The following is a 20858-nucleotide window of genomic DNA, read 5'->3' on the forward strand; positions in this document are numbered from 1 at the left end:
CCTGCAGCTCCTGCTGCCTTACAGTCCCATCCAGTTGCCTTCAGCACCCTGGAAGATCCCTCAGGATCTCTGGAGGCAACCTGAGCAGAGCCCTGGGCTACCCTATCACTGTGGATGTGGGGAGAGCAGCAGAGAGGCAGATGTGGTGCCACGAAGCAGAGATGCTGTTTGCAGCCAGCCCTCCCCGTGTCCTCCAGGGAGATCCTCTCTGCCAATTTGCACAGCTCTGCTCTTACAGTGGGGCTGGCAGACAGGGAGGAGACCACAGGAGATAAGAGCTGTATCTGCAGATTCACAGCCACTCTCATCCTGCTGCTGTTTCCCAGGCAGCTCCGGGGCGGTGAAAGCACAGATTGTTCTCAGTGTCCTCTCCTCCTTCATTATTCTGTACATGCACCTGGAAAGCCTCCTGCTCCCGTGTCTTCTGCTGCTTCCTGCTGCTAATTCCAGAGCTGTGTCTCTGGGACCCTGCCTGCTCTGCAAAGATGGACAGCATCCTGTTCCAGAGCCCTTTGCTGCCAAGATCCTTTGGATGGAAAAGCCTTGTGCCTTCCTTTCTCACCTTAACAGGTGTCCCCAAGGATGGTGCTGAGGTTTGCAAGCTTCAGAGCTGAGGGCATGGGAGGCAGTGAGGGATCTGAGGGACAACTGGCACAGAGATCAGCACATCCCAGCTGCTGCAGACAGGGCAGAAGCAGTTTTGATGCTGCTGTAGGGAAGAGTCATGGGGTTTCTAGGAGGTGGAGAGAAAGATGGGGACAAACCTTACAGCAGTGTGATGGTTTTAAACTGAAGGAAGGGAGGTTTAGATTATATATCTGGAAGAAATTCTTCCCTGTGAGGGTGGGCAGGCCCTGGCGCAGGGTGCCCAGAGCAGCTGTGGCTGCCCCTGGATCCCTGGCAGTGTCCAAGGCCAGGCTGGGTGGGACTTGGAACACCCTGGGATAGTGGAAGGTGTCCCTACCCATGGCAGTAGGGTTGGAACTGGATGGTCTTGAGAGCTCTCTTCCAACCCAAAAATTCTAGGATTCTGTGATGGCTCAGTGTGGGCCAGGACTCCCTAAAGCCCTCCCTAAAGCTGTCCCTGTTTCCTTTTTAAGTAGCCAAGATTGAGTGAGGCTTGGCAGCCCATCTCCCATCAGGACCCTGACGGTGTCAGTGAGCCGGGGTCCAGGGTCTCCTGGACTTTTATTAGTATGTGCAGCATTTTGCTCACATGGAAAATTGATTTTCTTTTTCAAGCACAAAGCATACTGGTTTTATAACCTTTCTTCTGCTCGACAGAGGCCATTTATAACCTGCCTTCATCACTACCTGTGCCGTCTCCAGTCTAACTCATCTTCAAAAATCCATAATGCATTTTTAATTGTGAGCTGCTCCTAGACAAGATTTATTTATTTTTTCAAGGCCTGGCCTTTTTGTTGTTGTTTGTGTGCATGTGTGTTTGGTGAAAAGGGATAAATAACCAAAGTGGAAGTGTGCTTTAATCTGGGTGACAATTTATCGATGGCATTTGCTGCCTGCTGGCTTTTATCTTTTGGGGCAAGGAAAACAAGCTGGGGAACTGGAATTAGAAATTAGAGCCATGCTTCCCTCGGCCATGGACAACTGATGAGCCTGGGCTGCCCCCAGACCTGCCTCGTGTGGGCTGCATCAAGCAGGCATCAAGATCCTTTTGGACATGATGCCAAGGCCATGCTTGCTGGCCTGCCTGGCATGGATTGAGATGGATTTCTGGGTCATTCCCAAGCACTGAGATGGTTCTCTGGGCTGGTTCCAGGTGTTAAGGTGTTTATTTCTGGGTTGCAGAGGAATTTTCTGCATTTTGGAGGAACAGGTGGCAAACACGGAGGGTTGTCACGCTTTGCCCCACACTGGCTTGAGGCTTCATTGCCATGTAGTTTTAAAGCTGCCTCAAGGGTTTCACCCTCTTCCAGAGGGAGGATGAGGGGGGAAGCTTTGGCAGCAGCCCACATCCTTGCCAATGGCCCTTGCCCCTTTCCCAAGGGCTGTGCGAGGTGGCGCAGGGTGACCCCATCCATCACTCAGGGCAAACTCATCTCCTGCAGATGGAAAAGGAGTTCAGCAGCACTGGCTCTGGGATGGGATGTGTCCTGGGAGGGCACCCACTGGGCAGCGGCTCCAGCGCAGGGGAGGACGCACAGGTGACCTTTCCATGTGTCCTCTGTCGCTGCAGTGCCCCGAGGACCTGCGGCCCATGAAGGACGGCACCGGTTGCTACGACTTCTCCAAAGGGATCGACTGCTCCGACGGCTTCAACGGCGGCTGTGAGCAGCTGTGCCTGCAGCAGACCCTCCCTCTGCCCCACGACCCCTCGTCCAGCACCATCTTCATGTTCTGTGGGTGAGTCCCCTCCAGTGCTCCTCAACAGGCAGACAAACAGCCCCTGCCCTTCTCCACCCCTGCCACCTCCTGTGCCACCCAGCCTGGAGCTGGGTGTCCAAGAAAAAGGAGGCTGTTGATGGAGCTGACTTCCAGCAGGGAACAGGGGCACCTGGTTTGCCTGAGGGAAGTGTGAGGTGCAGTGTGAGCAGATGCACTTTCCTCCTCTCCCCCACTGTGTGACAGTACAGTTTGATCTGTGACTCACTGTGAAGGGACCCAAAAATTGCTCATTGTGTGTTGGAGGGGAAGGTGTAGGACTTGTTTAAAAAATACTACTTTTAAAATTTACTTCTTTTCCTCCCCTGTGCGCCTCTTTAAAAATAGAGTTTCATCCCTAAATTTTGGCCGGGATCTTATAATCCTACACAATTTAGCATTTTCTCTCAGGAAAATCTCCCTGGCTGCAGTGTGGTCGAAAAGGAGCTCAGTGATTATCTGGCTTTATGCTGCACAGCTGCAGCCATCCATCGCCTACCCCAGCCCCACGGCTGGTTCACACTCTCAGGCACACTCAGGGACCTACTCCATGTCCCAGGGTGACAGATTAGGATGAAGAACAAGAAAAAAAGCCCTTTTTGGAAAGCAAATGCCCACAAGCAAGCAGGGGAGTGAATTCCTAGCAGTAACTCCAAGGAGCATCTGTCAAGTCCCGATGCTGCAGGTGCAGCAAAGACCTCATGCAGCTCTGGCTGCTGGTGGTCCCTGGGAAGAGCAGCCCAGGGAGCTCAGCCTGTGTCAGCTTCTCCTTTATTTATCCCTTTTTTGCTGGTTTGTTGTTTTTTTCCCCTCACTACCTTATTTTTTTATTATTGTTTAGCAGCACGGAGTGCCTGAGTCACCAAAACAGAGCACGTTTTCTGCTCCGTGCCTGCAGCAGGGGTTGCAGGGAAATTCATGTGGGCACAGCAACCTTTGTGGGGAGGGTCTAGAAAGTCTTGGGCCATTCCATGCTTTCTGCCCACACCCACATGAATCTGCATTTCAGCCTTGCATCCCCAAGGACAGAAACTGTTTCCCTTTTTGTTTTTTTTTTTTCCCCTTCTTTTTTCATAATCCCTTTTCAAGGCTGAGCTGTGCTTTGAGAACAGGCAAGGAAAAGCGTGACAGACAGGTGGGAGTTCTGCTTGCAGTAAAATGCAGTAGAGGAAGGGGAGAGGGAAGCAAGCCTGGAGATGGGGTTGGTGTTAGCAGAGCACTGGGGCTGTGGGGAGGAAGGAGCAGGCAGGGAACAGAGGTTTCCCAGTAAGGTGGGAGCTGAGGAGAAGGCTGGTGGAAGAGGAGGAGAGGCAGGATGGCACGTTTACAGAAGATTCCACCGAGGTCTCCAGTGTCTGTAGTTAAATCACATCCCAGCTGCCTTCCTCAGTTTCCCTTCCTGTCTGTTGAAGATGAACATGTGAATCTTACCCAGAGTAGGCTTGGAAGTGGGATCAAAGAGCAGAAGAGCAGCCAGGGTGGAGCTGCTTCCTTTCAGGGGGGTATTTCTGGGCGGAAGAAGAGGCAGGAGCTTGATTTTGCTTTGCTGTGGCCTGGGGAATGTTTGTACCTGAGCAGCAGACACACAGTGGGCTCAGCTCTGCTCTCCAGCATGGGGGCAGCTCCAGGCAGGACAGCATGGAATCATGGAATGGTTTAGGTTGGCAGGGGCCCGAAAGCTCCTCTTGTTCCACCCCCCTGCCATGGGCAGGGACCCCTTCCACCAGAGCAGGGTGCTCCAAGCCCCACCCAACCTCACTGCAGGCAGATGGGCTGTGCTGCTACAGGAGGGAGGGGAGTTGGGAGCCAAGCCCCCATTCACTGGTCACCCAACCCAGCCAGGGCAGAGGCTTTGGGCTCTGTGACCCTTCACGTGTCCAAACGACTGCTGCAGGTGTTGGTGGTGCTTGGCTGGGCTCAGCAGAGGCTCGTGGGGTGGGCTGCTCTGTGCCTGGCTCATCTCACGTGGCCTGTGGTGCCCCACAGGTGTGTGGAGGAGTACAAGCTGGCCCCGGATGGGAAGTCGTGCCTGATGCTGTCTGACATCTGCGAGGGCCCCAAGTGCCTGAAGTCGGATGCCAAGTTCAATGAGACCCTTTTTGGGGAGATGCTGCGTGGCTACAACAACAGGAGCCAGCACGTCAACCAAGGGCAGGTGTTCCAGATGACTTTCAGGTATGTCCTGGTTCTGCTCCTTGTTTTGGGAATATCAGGGAGGTGAGATGGCACCGAGGTCCGGTGGTACAGAGCCAGCATCTCTGATTTGCTCATGATGGGAAGGGAGCAAGAGGGCAACAAGCACCCACGGCTCTCCTACCTGCTCATCCTTCCCTCGGGCAGCAGCACAGGACCCTCCTGGGCCAGTGTGTGCCTTGTCAGATGAGACACATCTGGCTGTGCTCCGTGGGCCTTTCTCAGGAGCGTTGCCTCATCTCTTTCTGGACGCTGATGTGTTTCATCTCCGTGATAACCTGCAACAATGAGTCGTTTGATTGTGTGCAGTGTGAAAGACCATTTCCTTTAGTTTTCAGCCTATGCCAGCTGTTTCTACTCAGTGCCCCCATTACAGCACTGGGAGGAGCTGTGGGTATAGCATGATAAATAATGTAAATGAGCTGAAGGTAAGTGCCTTCACCTTGCAGAGCTCACAGAGGAGCGCTTGCTGAATTCAGGGCTGGCAAATGAGTTATTTAGTTAGTTTTCTTCAGGTCTTCTGAATGCAGCTGTGTTTTGATCAGGTGTAAGCCAGGGTGGGTGTGTGAGTTTTGAAGCAGCAGCACTAAGCAGTCAGGAGAGGATCCAGCCCACATCCCATCCAGGCACAGCTCTTCCCTGCCCAGCACCTGTTTCTCTCCTGTTCAGGCACCAAGACCTCATTGCTGCCTCTGATTTTAGCTGGAGCTGTGGGTCCTCATCCCTTCTGCCCACAGAGTTTTTCCAGGTGTTTTTGCCCAGCTGAGTGCAAAGCTTCCCTGGCTGTGGACTCAAGCTGAGCTCTGGCCTTCTGCTCTCTTGGTGACAGAGGCTTTACAGGCTCCGTCAGCACAGGGGTGCTGGCAAAGCCGCAGCCAGCAGAGTGCTTGGAGCCAGCAGAGCTGCAGCTTCTGCTGGAGGCTGCTGGAGAACTGGCAGGACAGAAAGGCAATTTTCCCAGTAGACTCCTCTTTGCCTTCTCTCCCTCATGTTAGAGTTGTCAGTGGGTCCATTGGAGCAGAGCGAGGGCTGCAGAGATGAAGTTTTCCATGAGCTGGTGGGTCTAAGGGATGCTTTGTTGCTTCCAGGTAGCAAATGTATCCCCTGGCTAAATTCCATCTGGAAAGCACATCTGGAAAACAGTGGGGCTGGTTTATCCTGGGACACGTGGCTTCTTCAGGTCTTCCCCTCTGAGGGCATGCTCAGGATGGCAGGCTTGGGCAGTCCAGAGCTGGACCAGGAGCAGGTCCTGCTGGGGTTGCTCTTGGAATAAAACACCTGAGGTGTGGGGATGGCATCTTCCAGGGGCCAAAAAGCACTCCTTGGGTCTCTGCCTGACAGGTTTTGTGCTTAAAAAAAGGGCTGTTAGTCCTCCTTCCCAGGGCTGGCACTGCTCCTGCCGTGCTGGCTGGGGTGCGCAGTGCGGGGAAGCTTTTCCCAGTGAGGGGCCGTGCAGTGACAGCCAAGTTCTTCGCACACCCTGCTGTCACAAACAGGCATTTCAGTCTCTTTAGTCCCAGGTGTAACAGCTGTGAGGGGCAGGAGAAAGGTCTGAAACAAGAGCAACCTGCAAAACTGCCCACATGGTGCAGGCTGTAGCGTGCGATGAAGTGGCTCCGCAGAGCTCGGAGCCTGGAGGGAGGCAGCACATCTTGCTCCAAAAATGCCTCCAGCAGCCTGGAAGGTCAGCACAGCTGCCCTTTTCCCATCTGAGTGTAGGCTGTTGGCTCCAAAAGCACCAGGCAGTGATGAGAAGGGCTCAGCTCCCTGCGTGGCCAGGCTACCAGGGATGTCAGCGGGTTACGGTGTGGAAGCACCGTTACATCATCTCTTAACAAGGGAAGAGAAGGAGGTTAATGGAGAAGAAATTATTAACTAAAAGATGTAATTTTCCTCTGATTTTCATAGATATTCAAGAACCTCTCTGAGCATTAAGACACCAGCTGTTAGAGAAGCCCTTAATTTGGTGCATTTGAAACATAGCAGGAAGCTGCCTAATACTAGGGATTAAAAGCCTGTTTCTGTGAAGCAGGAGCAAGAACCTGCTATCAGAACAAGGGGCTGAGTATTTTAGAGGGATTTATAACTGCTGGGATCCTTTAGCTATGCAGATGTGACAATCTTTTGAATGGCGTCTGCTTCCCATGTCGCCGCATCTTCAGTGTCTTTAATAAATAGGATATTCTCAATCTGCCAGGCATGTCAGCGTGGGGCTGGGAGGGAACCTTTGTGCTGGGAAAAGCTGCCTCGCACACCCTGGCCTGGGCAGCACTTCTCAGTTACTGCAGAATTTCCATCTCCTGGGGGTCAGGAAGGTCCCTTTGCCACCTAAGGGGCTGCAGCACTGATTAATTTGAGTTTCTACCCTTCTGGTGGATGCAGAATGGGCCAGGTTGGAAGGAACCACTCTGAGTCATCTGGTCCAATTGGAGCACATGGCACAGGATTGCATCCAGTCAGTTCTTGAATAATCCAGTGAGGGAGACTCCACACCCGCTCTGGGCAATCTGTTCCAGTGCTTGGTCACTTGACAGTGGAGAAGTTCTTCCTCACGCTCAGATGGAACTTGCTGGACATCAGTTTCTGCCCATTGCCTCTTGTCCCATTGCTGGGCACCACTGAGTGGAGCCTGGTCCATCCTCTTGGCACCCTCCTGGCCGTGCTCAGCACATCACTGGGATGTACCCGGTGTAGCAGTGATGGCTTTACTGTATCTGACCAGCTGGAAAGGCTGGGGATGTGCAGGGGGTACCTTCAGGATGCAGAGCACAGATGGATGTGAAGATGCAGCACAGCTGCACAGCCTGGGAGGTCCCAGACCTCAGACCAGCGCATGGTTCTGGTCAGTGCTGCTTCAGATTTTGGTTTTCCCCTTTAGTAGCTGTCATTTTATCCAATGGGCCCAGGCTTTTATCCAAGGACTTCAGTCGTGTGGCTGAAGAGATGGTAACACCCAGGGGATGAAGCAGATATTGGCTGCTCAGACCAGTGTACCCCAGCAGGGCTGGGCAGCAGCCAGACTGGTTCCTGCTGTGTGCTCCATACGTGCTCCACATACTCCCCAGCACTGATGGAACACCTTGTTCTGTTGCCTGGAGCCTCTCCCTGCTCACGTGGCCCTCGTGCCACGTGCCCCATCCATCAGTGACAGTGAAGCCACAGCCCAGCAGGATGTGAGCACCACAGCATCCCTGCAGCTCTGCTCCAGCCATCAGGAGTTTGGAGCTCTGTGGGCAGCTTCTTCTGTGCTGAGGTGGCTTAATAACCACTGATTATTTCTGTGGAGGTTGGGGTGCTCGACTGCTCTGTTGGACGTGGCAGCATCAAGGTTCCTGCTCAGAGGAGCGTGCCATGGCATTGCTGCTGCTGCTGCCTTATTGCAAGTCCCTCGTGGGCACTTTGGGAGGGGACTGAAGAGGGATCTTCCATCACTCACCAGAAGCCTCCCTTGGTCCTTCCACTGCTGAGCCAAAAGCACATTCAGAGCTGTCTTCTTCTGGGCACCCCTCTCCTTTCTTTAGAAAAGGTTCTTCCCGTTGACAAAATGCTCTGTGGGGTTAGTAAGTAGATGGGATTGGAGCTGATGTATTCCAGTCACACCTCCTGGTCTAGCTAGGAGGCTCAGCAATGGATGCAGCTCACTAAAGACTAGATTAGAGTGATTTTTCCCCCCGTTGCCTCGTGGTGGGGCAGAGCCTGAACTCTCTGCTGTTCCCAAATCACTGAGGAATTATTTTCCAAATGGATTGTTTGTTCGTTCTTTATCTGGTTTTGTGCCGTCTCTTTGCCATAAGGGAATAGATATTTTTGTTTAAAAGCTGTTTGCAGTTTCAGACTGTTGCTTTTATGCCATTAATATGGAGAAATCCCAAAATACTGCCCGTGGAGCCAGCTCTACTTGCTGGATTATTGCTGCATGGCAAACGGGATGTCAGGGCAATGCATGGCAGAGCATTCCCTGGGAGAAGCTGTCTGCCCTTACCAGAGTCCCTTCCCATCCCTACCTCCAGCTCTGCCTCTCATCCTGGCTCTTGCTCCAGCTTGGCAAAGCCCCAGGACACAGGAACAGCCACGCAGCCCCAGTTTGATTCCTCCCGGCAGAGAAGCAGTGAGTCCAGAGAGTTCCGAGGTGTTAAGGGCACATGAGGAGCCAGAATGGTTTTGTGGCTGGAGGCAGGGAGAGCATTCATGTTGATGCTCCCTCCCTGCTAAGCACCAAGTGGTTTCCCTTCTCCACACCCAGGGAGGATGGCTTTGGAGGATCCAGGGCTGCTGTGCTGTGCCGAGCACCTTCCTGCAAATTGGAATCACCCTTCCCTCTGCAACTCACTGCTTGGAGGATGCTCTTCTCCCCATTCCCACTTATGAAACAGGGCTGCTGCTTCTTTCCAGCCTTGGGGAAGGAAAGGGGCAGGTTGGAGGTGGTGCTGAGCACAGCCCGAGGTGCTGGGGGTGCTTCAGGGAGGGATGGGCACTGCCCCAGCTGCTTTCAGTAGGCTCTGCCTCCACACAGCTCCATTTGTGCTGTCAGGTCCCTGAGCTGATGGGGGGAATTGTCATCACAGTGATGGGGAGTTTGGCAAGTTAAGTTTAAATCTGTCTCTTCTTCCCCTCGATGTTTCTCAGCCCTTAATAAACCAGCGTGGTGGCAGTGGGGTGAGCTGGCAGCTCAGTGCCATCCCTTCCAGGGCTGCTTTGGAAAACATCTCCACCCATCCATTGTCCACGTGGGTGCTGCCAGGGACTGGGCTGGGGGCTCAGCTGCGTGCAGCATCACATCTGGGTGTGAAGCTGGAGGGCCTTTGCTTGTGTCCCTGGCTTGGGGCTCACAGGCAGCCCTGGCAGGGACATCCTGCTTCCCCCACAGCAACACAAATGTACTGTCTGTAGGTGGTTAAATTAATGCCGTTGTTTTTCCACCTATTTTTCTCCCTCTCTTTGAAACCTCCAAGCACAGGAGTTATAATTGTGCTGTTTATTATTCCCGTGCTGGCGAGCTCGGTGCCAGCCAGTGCACCAGTGCCTTGTTTACCTATTACCCTTCAGGCCGGGATAATGGATGGATCTCTTTTCCAGTGGCTGCCTTCCATTTCATTCATCTTTTTATTGTTTGTTGCTGCAGTTCTATTACCTGTTCACAACTTTGAAGCCTCAGACACGCTAGTTGGAAGCAATGATGTCTTTCCAGGCCGGGCTAATGCCTCATGCTGTGGTCCTGAGTAGCAGCTAAGGGGTTGTTAGGAGTTTAGCAGCTCTGTGGAGGTGGGATCTGCTGTGGGATGTGTGGGATATTTCAGAGCCCGCAGCAGGCTGCACACAGGCACACACTGTGTATTTTGAGCACATCTTCACTGGCCAGGTTCAGCAGTGAGGTTTTTTCCAATCTGGTGTATAAATGACTAATGCAATTAGCGCAGCATTCCATCAGTTAGGTCTCTGCTACATCCCATTCCGTTTCAAAGTTCTCATCCCACCAAAAAGGATGACAGATTGTGTGGCTTTGAGCTGGTGTTGCCCAGTCTGCAGCCACATGCTTCTGCAGCAGGTTGGAAGCATGTTTTATTCTAGAAAAACAAGAGCAGGTGTAGTATCCAACAATGCAGGGGTCCAGGGTGGAAGAGATGCTCTGTAACAGAGGTTGTTCAAATACTAGAGGTTCTCAGAGTGGTTCTGCACCAGCTGCAGGTAGGATTTAGGGAATGAGGCATCACATCCTTGGTGAACATGGACATGGCCATCGAAGCCACCTCCTGCTCCTGCTGCCCCATCCGAGCTCCGGATGCACCTCTGAGCTGCTCCATTTCATTCCTGTCTGTGCAGGTGGTGGGATAACCTCATACAGAGTCAGTCTCTGCTGTTTGGTCATTGTCTGTGAGAACCCCACTGCTCCCAGAATGTGCCTCAGCCCTAGGGAGAAGGATGAGGAGGAAGAGGGATGGCCATGGTGGAAGCTGCCACTGCAGCCAGAGCCCAAAACCAATTGTACATCCATGATCATGAGATTTACATTAGCAGGAAGTTCCTCAGTCAGAGGGTGGGCAGGCCCTGGCACAGGGTACCCAGAGCAGCTGTGGCTGCCCCATCCCTGGCAGTGTCCAAGGCCAGGTTGGACGGGGCTTGGAGCAACCTGGGACAGTAGAAGGTGTCCTTGACCGTGGCAGGGGGTGGAAGGCTCTTGCAGACACCAGCACAGTCCAGAGCCACTGGCACTGCTGTCAGACGGTGCCAGCACCCACTGGAGCAGGTGGAATGTCAGCCATGGCCTTCTGCTGGCTCAGGGACCAGAACTTTCCTTTCCCTGGCAGCAGAGCCGCTGCCCTCGCAGTGAGGGATGCCGGGGAGCTGTTCCTCCCCCCGCACCCCTGCTCCCCGCTCCCCCAGCCCCGGCAGTGCCGGTGCCTGCGCAGATGTTTGTATTCTCTGCAGCTGATGAAAATATTCATTATCTTGTTAGCGGCTGCTGCGGCGGGGGAGGTGCAGATTTGCATTCCCACAGCTGATCCCGCAGCGCACACGGAGCTGCCACGCACAGCACTAACTGGGCAGCACAGGGCCGTGCCCAGGCTGGGAGCTGTCCCTCCTGCCCTGCCCACTGCCACACTGCCAGGCCCACGGGGACAGCAGGGAGCCGTGCCAGGACCGTGCAGGGGCAGCATGGAGAACAGGAGGAAGGTTGGAGAGGGATGTGGAAGAAGGCAGAGGGCACTGGGGCTTGGCCTGTGTGTTAGCTGGGTATGGAGGCAGTGAGGAGCAGTGCTGGTCCCTGCACAGGTGGGAGCAGGCAGGGGGATCCCAGTCTGGGAATGCTGCAGAGGTGTCTGTGTCTACGGGAGGGTTGTGTCTCCTGGCTCTGGAAGCTTCTTGTGGGACGGGAGGCGCAGGGTCTGGGGGAATGGTGGGCTGGGACATGGGCTCTTCCTGCAAAGAGCCTGCCCTGGCATGGTCAGCCTGTGGCCCTCAGGGAACACGCATATCCCCTGACCCATGTCCCCATACAGCTGTCAGAGGGTTCCCCGAGGTCTTCTGAGTGCCCCTTGTGAAAAGTTGATGGTGACACGCATAAGGGTTTGGGAGAGAGGCCAGCAGCGTGCCCAGGTGACCCAGAAGACCAGTGGCACCTTGTCTTGTACCAGCAATAGTGTGGTCAGCAGACCAGGGCAGTGATTGTCTCTCTGTACTGGCGAGGGGCACCTCAAATCCTGGGGTCAGTTCTGGGCCCCTCACAACAAGAGGGATATTGAGGGGCTGGAGTGTGTCTGGAGAAGGGAATGGAACTGGGGAAGGTTGTGGAGCACAAGTCCATGAGGAGCAGCTGAGGCAGCTGAGGGTGTTTAGCCTGGAGAAAAGAAGGTTCAGGGGGAGACATTGAGAGGTTGGTCTCTTCTCCTGAGTGACAAGCAGTAGGATAAGATGAAACAGTCTCAGGTTGTCCAAGGTGATGTTTATACTGGATATTTGAAAAATTTGTTCACCAAAAGTGGTGTCAAACCCTGGCATGGACTGCTCAGGTCAGTGGCAAAGTTATACCATCCTTGGAGGGATTCAAAAAGTGTGTGGGTGCCGCACCTGGGGACATGGTTTAGTGGTGGCCTTGGCAGTGCTGGGTCAATGGTTTGACTCAGTCATCTTAAAGGTCTTCTCCAACCTAAATAATTCCATGATTCTATGGACAGGAGAAGAGGGATGAGAGGTTGGCACTGGGTAATTGCAGAACCAAGAGCTGGGCTCTGCTCCCCTCCTGGGTTTGGCAGAGATGTGGTGATCCATGTGCCACCCCCTCCTTGTCACTGCTCCCTTCATGGTGCCTGGCACTGTCTTCACTCTCCCAAGCTCCTGTGGCACCCAGGAGTTTTCCCCTTTCCCTGTGCTATGGGGAGCAATCCATGGGATGGCCTTGCTGATCTGCTGGCCTTTCCCATCTCTGACTTTTATGATATTAATTATAGCTGGTGTTACTGCACAGTTAATTTTTGTTATTAAGAGATGCGGTGAAGATTGGTTTTATAATAACAGCTCAGATTTATGGAGTACCTTTCATCCCAGGGGGTCCTTATTGGCTTTATAGCCTTGCAGAGAGGAATTGCTGCTTCTTCCTTCCTCATCTCACAAGGGCTGCAGCTGCTCCTGGGCCATGGGAGCTCTGCACCCCCTCGGGACACATGAAAATAAGGGTTATGTTCAGCTGGAAAGCAAAAGGAGAGTGAGACAGGAGGGTTTGAGGCAGTAAATTGTGATCACACAACTTCAGGACTTGAAAGCAGCATTTTTGCATCGTTGAATGGACACTGTGCTGGTCCCCATTAGCTGGGCTGTGGGTTTGTGCTGCTCACACCATGGGGCCGCTTCAGTGTCACCTCCAGGGACAAAGCTGACATTTAGCAGCCCGTCACTGCTCTTCCTTGCTAGTGCAAGCACTGGTTGATGGAGATTCCCCATCCAAGGACTAAATCAGCTTGACATTGACTTAGCAGTGCGAACCCTTGCTCCAGGCAATGCAGTCAGGAACAGTCACCAGCGTGGGGATATCTGAGCACTCCACAGCTACGCCAGCTGTCGAGCCATACCTGCTTCCGAGGTAGCAGCAGGGCTTGGATGCAGTCCTCAGTGCAACAGAAAATCTTGTCTTCCTCTTTCCCATCCCAAGCATTCTCTCCAGAGGTGGAGGATTTGCTGTTCTGCCTGTTGCAGTGTAGCTTGTGCCTGCATAAACCTGAAAGCAAGTGCTGGGTTTGGGCTTGGGCCCCATCAGTTGTACCCAGCGTCCCAAAAGTGCTGGACAAGCTATGCTGGGTGCCCTCCTGTCTCCTGTGGCATAATCCAGTTCCCCATAATCTTCCACTGCACCTCGTTCCTGGGCAGCAGGACCCGGTTGGGATGCTGGTGGCTCTGTGCAGAGGAAAGCTGGAGCAGGTGGTGGGGACAGGCTGAGCATCCCTCACCCTCCTCCCTGTGCTCTTTGCTGTCGTGCTCTCCCCCTGCCTGGGCTGCAGGAGGAGTCTCCTGTGGGCTGCTGCCTTCCATAACAATTCCCTGGAGATGAAACTCGAGGTGTTTGTGCCGGTTCATTTCTCCCCCAGCACGGGCTGAAGGAGCCCAGCACACCAGAACAGCCTGTGTGCCTGGCCCTGGCTTTCCAGGGAATGCTGCCGCTCTCCATCTGTGCCCGTGCCCGTGGGCAGCAGGCAAACATCTGGAAGGTGTGCCAGCACTGCCACTTGTCATCAGGCAACCGGGGTGCGACAGCCACAGAGCTGGGAGGAGGGAGGGAACGTGGGAAGTGCTCCGGGCACCTCGCTGAGCCCAGGACTGGGGCTTGGCTCGTGGCACCACAGTTCCCTGGGAGGGTGGCAGGGGTGAGGTCGCTGCGGGTGCTGTCACCCTGCCCCGTGCATCGTTTTGTAGTTCTGTAATTAACTTCACACACAGAAACACAACTCTGCAGCTGCAGTCACAAATCCCAGTTAATTCTCCATATGCTCTGGCTGCCTTTCAGTGCTGCTGCTTATGGAAGCGTCCCCTGCCTGGGCCCTGCCTGTCCCTGTCCCCTGGGGACACCCGGCGGGCAGTGGTCCGTGCTGGTAGAGCCATGGGCTGGCCAAACACCCTGCATGGACACCTCAGGCAGGCACTGGGGTCACCCTGGGCTCGGGATGGTGGCACAGGGATGCTGGCACAGCTGGAGCCCACACTGGTGTACGGGAGGTCTGGTGTGGAGGGGAAGTGGGAGCATTAACTGCACTGAAATGACATTGTCGGAGTGCCAGCATATGAAATGTGTGGTGGTATTGCAGCCCTGCCATTGCCTGTGGCTGTTTTTCTTCTGCTTCTAATGACTAATAGAGAGAAGACAAAACAATTTCTATTAGTTTCTCCCACGCCGCAGTGGGTTTCTTATTTTCCAAACCTCATTAGAGTTTGTAATACCATGGTGGTAGTCAAGAGCAGTCCGAGTCACCCTGGGGGGAGAGAAGAACCGAAGAGATATGATGTGCAGCCCAGTATTAACACTGCTCCTGGCTCATTTCCAAAGTCCCTCCGGACTCCTTTCCAAACCCTAACGCCTTATCTTCATCTTAAAGGTTAACAATGAAGCTTAGGAGAGGGGAAAAAAAAAAATGTTTAAGATCTCAAATTGTTAAAGAGAATGGACGTGTGTGCTGAGTGGAGAGCTGGGTCTGCATTTACATTGGAAAGGCAAATATTAATATTAAAAGGCTGTGCTTGTGCTTCCCAGGGCACCGCAGCTGGGGTGTGGGTTCCCCTGGAACGCTGGGGCTGCTGGTGCACAGAGAAGCCATTGGCTGCAGGATGCCGTGCCCAAATCCCAGAGGAACTGGATGCCAGTCAGGCACCAGCATCCTTGGGAAGCCCCAGCGGGTAGTCCTGGCTCCTCTGGAGTCAGTGGGAGTTGTGCATTTGTTGCCTCGTTATAAACAATGCCAAGGAAAGTGCCAGGCATGGAACTGCTGGAGCAGCACTTGGGAAGGGATCAGAAACAGCACCCAAACAATCTGTGGGAGAGGATCCACAGCCTTGGCTCAGCTCAGCGCTGGAATCAGCACCCATAGGACGTGTCCAGCCTGGCTCCGGCTCTCTCAGCATGGACAAATCATTCCCAGAGGGAAACTGTGCCCAGGTCATGTCGCAGTGGGCACAGCCTGGTGGGCCCGAGCTCCATGAGCTGCTCCAGGAGGTCTGTCTGTTGTCTTCTCCATCACATTGTAAAAGAGCTGGAAGTTGCTGAACTTATGGAAGCTGACAAGGTCAGAGCCTTTGGCTGTCAGTGATGGCAAAGCTAATGGAGGCAGGCACCTTTAAGCAAGTACTTGGAGCAGGACATGGATCCTCCTGGCAGACACTGAGCAGCTCCAGCCCTTTGCAGATGGGCCGATTTTTCTCCATCCACAGGTGCTGGGCATTCCCCAGACCTTCCACTCAGGATGGATGGCACATGGCCCAGATGCGTCATGGTGGCCTTGCCACCAGGTTCTAGGCTCAGGACAAGGCTGCTGAACCACTCTGAAGCCCTGGCACAGGGTGCCCAGAGAAGCTCTGGCTGCCCTATCCCTGGAATTGCCCAAGGCCAGGTTGGACGGGGCTTGGAGCAACCTGGGAGAGTGGAAGGTGTCCCTGCCCATGGCAGGGGCTGGAATGAGATGACCTTTAAAGTCCATTCCAACCCTGTTGGAATCACAAATCTGTGATCCTATGGTTCTTTACCTTTTTTCTGGCCACGGCCTTTTCTGATTGTTGCTCACAGCTTCTCCATCTCTCCCCTCAGAGCAAATTCCTTTGTGTTTCCTTTAGGAATGGTTTTGGGAGAGGATATGCTTTTTCTCCACGATGATGAATCGTGAGCCTCATGTTCGCTCTCAGTGCCACAGTGGTGGGCACCGCTGGCTGAGTTTCCTTCGGTGCTCGGCGGCGTTGCTGGGACTGTGTGGCCCAGAGGAGGGCTGTGGTGTTTGGGGGATGTTTGGAGATGGTCTGTGGGAAAATCAGGTTCAGTGTTGGCAGAGCACAGTGCTGATGGCGATGGGCACAGGAGCTCCCAGCCCTGCAGAGGGTTTTGGGGCTCAGTCTGGAGGCGCGTGGAGGGGGTGGTGCTGAGCAGCAGCCATGCAGACACCTCACATAGCCCAGGAGCACCAGGGCTTCTGTAGGCACTGCGGCCCCAGTGCTGGCTGGTGTGATTTACCTCCTGAAACACCTCAATTTAAATGCTAATTCTCCCTGAACCGGGGGGGTGAGGCAGCTACTGGATATTGTCAGGCTGTTTATTGGTGGCACTGAAGTGGGACACACTGGGGACGTGGAGGGATGAGCAGCGCAGGGACAGGTCCTACCCACAGCGTCGGGGGCTGGTGGAGGGATGCTGGTGGTGCTCGCCTTTTTCCCTGCAGCCTGGCCCAACCACACTTCATTGCAAACAGTGGTTAAGGCTGAGAGTTGGGGAGCTGAAGGGGCTCCAGAACTTGGCAAAACCCGACTGGTCTCTGCTCTTTTATCCTGCCTTGTTCTACAGGAGTGAGGCCTTGCTGAAATTAATACTCAGTAAATTTGGAGTAAGTAACTGCTGCCTCAGAGGGTTTGCATTAAACCTTTATAATTCACCAGTACCTGAGGTCATGAAGACATGCTGGGGGAGATTTACAGTGTGCTTACCTTCTCCTAAGTGGCTGTGGCAACAGGACACCCTCTTTTCTGCTTCCAAGTGACTCCAGATCAATTTTTTTTTTTTGGTGATGACAAGCTAAAAGGAAGCCATTTCTCAATGTCCCTGTATCAGGCTGGGCTCTGCTGATCTTGCAGCCACCCCAGCAGGCAGCTTCTCCAAGGGAGATTTGGGTGAAAAGCTGGTACTAAATAACCTCAAATCCATCGTGTTCTCCCCGAGCCATTGTGGGACAGAAAGAAGTAAGATTAATAACTATTCTTTGCCAGAGCAGGCGTCCTCTCAGACGTCCCCTTTTGCATAGCAGAAAGGGCGGCCCTGGCACAGGCACTTTGCTGAACATAAGCTTGCTGGATGATAATGTGATTAACATTTGTAGCTGTGCTGGCTCAGATAAGGGTAATTAAATCTCATGCTTCAGGGCATAAGCTAATCACTTGTGGGGTCATTTTATATATTTTATATATATATATATATATTTACCCCTCCATGAATATATTTGCGCGGGTGCTGTGGTGCAGGGTGTGCATCCACTGTCAGTGATTGGTGTCAGCCCATGCTTGGAATGTGCAGTGGGAGTTTTACAGCTGCAAGGAGGTCTCCAGAAGGGTTGGTTTGCAGAGTCCATCCTCAAGGCCGTGTCCTGTGGGAGCAGAGTGCCAAGGGAGGAAGCCACAGCTGACTGAGCTAAGGAGGAGAAGCTGCCCCTTCACCCAGCGGTGTTGCTAACAGGAAAATGAAATGCATGTCAGCCACCAGCTGATCTTTCCCTGCTGCAGGCCAGAATCCCACTGCCAGCTTAGCTCTCTGGCTTTGAGCGTCTCAGTGCCCCAGGGTGAGCAGAATCGTGCCATGAAGCAGGATCCGGCAGCTGTGGCCCAGCCCTGGGAGACCACAGCACTCCAGCTCCTCCCCAGTGCCTCCACTGGGTTCTCCTGCTCCCCCCAAACCCCGTTTTGCCGTGGCATACTGGTCCTTTCTGGAGGCTTCCCATGGGCTGTGTGAGTGGCTGCCAGCACTGTGGAGCACAGCAGTGCAGCCCAGCGCTGCATCACGGCTCTGCTGCATGACCTTGGGTGTGTTATTAAAGGTCACAGTTCCCAAAAACAGGGCTGGTTTGTGTGTCTGGTTTCAGGAGGACAGGAGAGCAGTGGCACAGCAAGCTCTTGCTGCCTGAGCCCTGCTCCTGGTACCTAAGCAGCTGCTAATTGCTGTCACCCCAGCAGCACCCTGAGATGTGGGAGCTGCTGATGGTTGTCGGTGTCACCCCAGGCAATGGGTGCACTGTAGGACTCGCCGAGGATACACCAAATGTCCGTCAAAGCCAGGATTTTGAACTCAGTTTAATCCAGGCAACCGCCTTCCTCCTCAGCCCACCCTGCCAGTATCTGCTAAAGCCTTTGGCCATTTGACCTTTCCCAGCATCAGGCTCGTTCGTATGGAATCAGTTCCCTCCAAGGCAGGCATGTGCTCGGGTCAGATGCTGCTGGGAGAAGCTGCATTTCCTCGTGTAATGACTCAGTATCTGCAAAATGCCTCGGGAGATGCTCAGATCCCCAGCAGGAGAGTGCTGGGGAGTGGATTCCGTGTGCATCAATGCTGGAGAGAACAGCGTACGCACTGCTCCAGTGAGTCCTGGGCAGCTGTTCCACTGGGGAGATGCCAGGGGCAGAACAAGAGGCGCAGGAGGATGTTGTGGGGCTGGCAGGTTTGTCTGGCTCCCGCCTGATCCCACTGGAGTAGCCCTGTGAACCCCACACCTGGCCCTGCGCCCGTGCAGAGGTGCCGGTGGCTCGGCTGTGCCCCAGTTGGAGGCACGTGTGGCAGCACGTGCACAGGGATGCTGTCACATCCCTCCCCTCATCCGTGTCCCTGCCCTTTGCACAGAGCCCGATGGCTTTGATCAGACCTTCCAGAGAGCAGAAGAGTGTGGCAGGAACTCTTTTTTGTGCCTCCACAGCGAGCAGCGTGCAATCCACAGGGTTATTAGAAAGGCCCCGTGGAAGAGGAGCTGCAGCCCTCTGCCGGCTGCGGAGCCATGGAATGCTGTGCCCCGGGCACACCCCAGCAGCAGTGTGCCCTGCCTGGCGTGTCCCCATCACCATCCTGCCCCTGCAGAGGCAGTGAGGACTCTACAGAGGGACTGAGCCATGCCCAGACCTTCTGCTGTGGCTCATCCCTGCCTTGGGATGGCAGGGAGCAGGGGGCTGGAGGTGGGGAGAGCTGGAAGAGATGCAGGAAGGGTTTGGGAGCAAGAATGCATCTTGGAAGTGCTCCTGAAGTCCTGCCTTGCACTGCTGCTCCTTCCCCTTATGGAAGCACACTGCGGGCACGTGCTGATACATGAGCCCTCTCCTTGGCTCCCACTTGCCCCCAGCTTTTCCTTGGCCTTTCGAGTGTGGAACAGTTGAACAACTGGATTACAGGAGTGGTCCTGCAAAGCGTGGCTGTTCAGTAAATACCTTCTCATAGAGGCAGCAGCTCTGAGCAGCAGCTGCTGTGTGCAGTCCCCTCATGCCTCAGCTTCTCCCTCCTGAGCTGCCCAAGCATGGACCACCAGCCCCTGGGGCTGTCCTGCCTCACAGATGAGCCAGGATATGCCCAGGGACATGGCATGGGTGGGTGTTGCTGAGATGGCCCAGGTGGGATAACAGGGGGCAGGAGGAGATGCTGCCTCTTTCTATCTCCTCTGCCCCGTGTCAGGGTGCAGGGCGCTGGATGAACATGAGCTGCTGGTGCTGTCATACCATGTCCCTGTGCCCCCTGGGGCGTACCAGGTCTGTCCCCTCATGCACGGCAGCACTTGGGAAGGTTCCACCAGCCTCCTCCTGGGCATCCCCTCCTGGTTGTCTTAGAGGTGGGATATGGGGCTGGGCAGGCAGTGACCCTCCTGTGCTCACCCCTGGTGCAGGAGGTGGGGCTGACCTGCCAGGAAAGGGACAGTCCCCACGCTCCAGGATGGCAGGCAGGCTCCGTGCAGCTGCATCCCGCTTTCCCAGTGCACCATCACGCTTCTCCACGGCTTTGGGATTCGGCAGCGCTGATGTTTTCCCTTTTCTGCTGAGGCAGAGCAGCAGAGACACCAACATGCTTCTTCCCCTGTTCCCTACCCACTTGCCTAATTTTGCAGCCCTGTTTCCCACCACCCACACTCCCAGCTCCGGCAGTAATTGCAGTTCCCCATTTGGAATTGCTGTGACAGCAAAGGGCTCAGAGCAGCAGAACGCTCCACCATGGGGATCCCGTGCCCAGCAGGATCAGTTGGGGATTTGTGAGCTCGCTATGAGTGAGAGGCTTTTCCCCTCAGACAAATGAAGTACTTTTTCTTTTTTGCACTGAGGCAGTGCAGAAAGTGAAGCTCCTGAGATGCAGTCAGGTGGCTCTGACATGGGGGTGCAGCATGAGGCAGGCTGCCTGTGCAGCCAGGGAATCATGGCATGGTTTGGTTTGGAAGGGACCTTAAAGATCATCTTGTATCAGCCTTCCTGCCATGGGCAAGGACACCTCTCACTAGACCACATTGCTTAAAGACCCATCCAGTCTGGCCTTGAACACTTCCTGTGCCCCACCCGTGTGTCCCTGCCTGCAGATGCTCATCCCTGTGCTCCTCTCCTGCCTTGGGGCTGGGAGCATCCCCAGGCTGGCTGCACAGGGCTATGGCTTCCTGCTCACCTCTGGTGCGGGTTGCAGTGGCCACATCTTGGCCCCAGAGCAACGGGAGGACCCCAGGGGAGTGTTCCCCCAACTCAGCATCTCGCTGTGCTGGGACCCATGGAGGTGGCCAGGGCATCCCAATTGCGAGATAACGACAGGATGACGGATCATCCCCCCAGGGACAGGCTGTGGGGGGTAAAACCAGGGAAGGTGAGCCAAATCAGCAGCTGTTTAAAGGAAAATCTATTCCAAAAAATGCAGCTGGGGCAGGCGGTGCCAGTCTGAACCTCCCCCAAGCTCCTGGGGCTGACCTGATTTTGCAGGAACCTCCCTTTCTTCTGCTCTGCTGCCCTTTTGTCTCCACGCCCGGAGGCTGCGAAGCCTTCTGGCCTATATTTTGGCTCTAAGATCAATATTTAAAATGCCCCCTCCTGTTTCCTCGGCGCAGGCGCGA

At 54.4% G+C, this 20858-nt stretch overlaps 1 protein-coding gene across 1 annotated transcript in view; it reads left to right on the forward strand.

Moving 5' to 3' along the window:
• The window catches only part of ASTN2 (astrotactin 2), a gene marked incomplete at both ends in the record, with an annotated part of 317285 nt that overhangs the window by 177218 nt on the left and 119209 nt on the right, over positions 1 to 20858 (forward strand). Inside the window, 2 exons of the mRNA XM_082295214.1 lie at positions 2198 to 2364; positions 4369 to 4557. Of these exons, the coding sequence (XP_082151340.1) occupies positions 2198 to 2364; positions 4369 to 4557 (356 nt within the window). The remainder of the gene's footprint in view (positions 1 to 2197; positions 2365 to 4368; positions 4558 to 20858) is intronic.

The sequence above is a fragment of the Coloeus monedula genome, assembly GCF_965178545.1.
Source record: "Coloeus monedula genome assembly, chromosome: 21".
Lineage (NCBI taxonomy): Eukaryota > Metazoa > Chordata > Aves > Passeriformes > Corvidae > Coloeus > Coloeus monedula.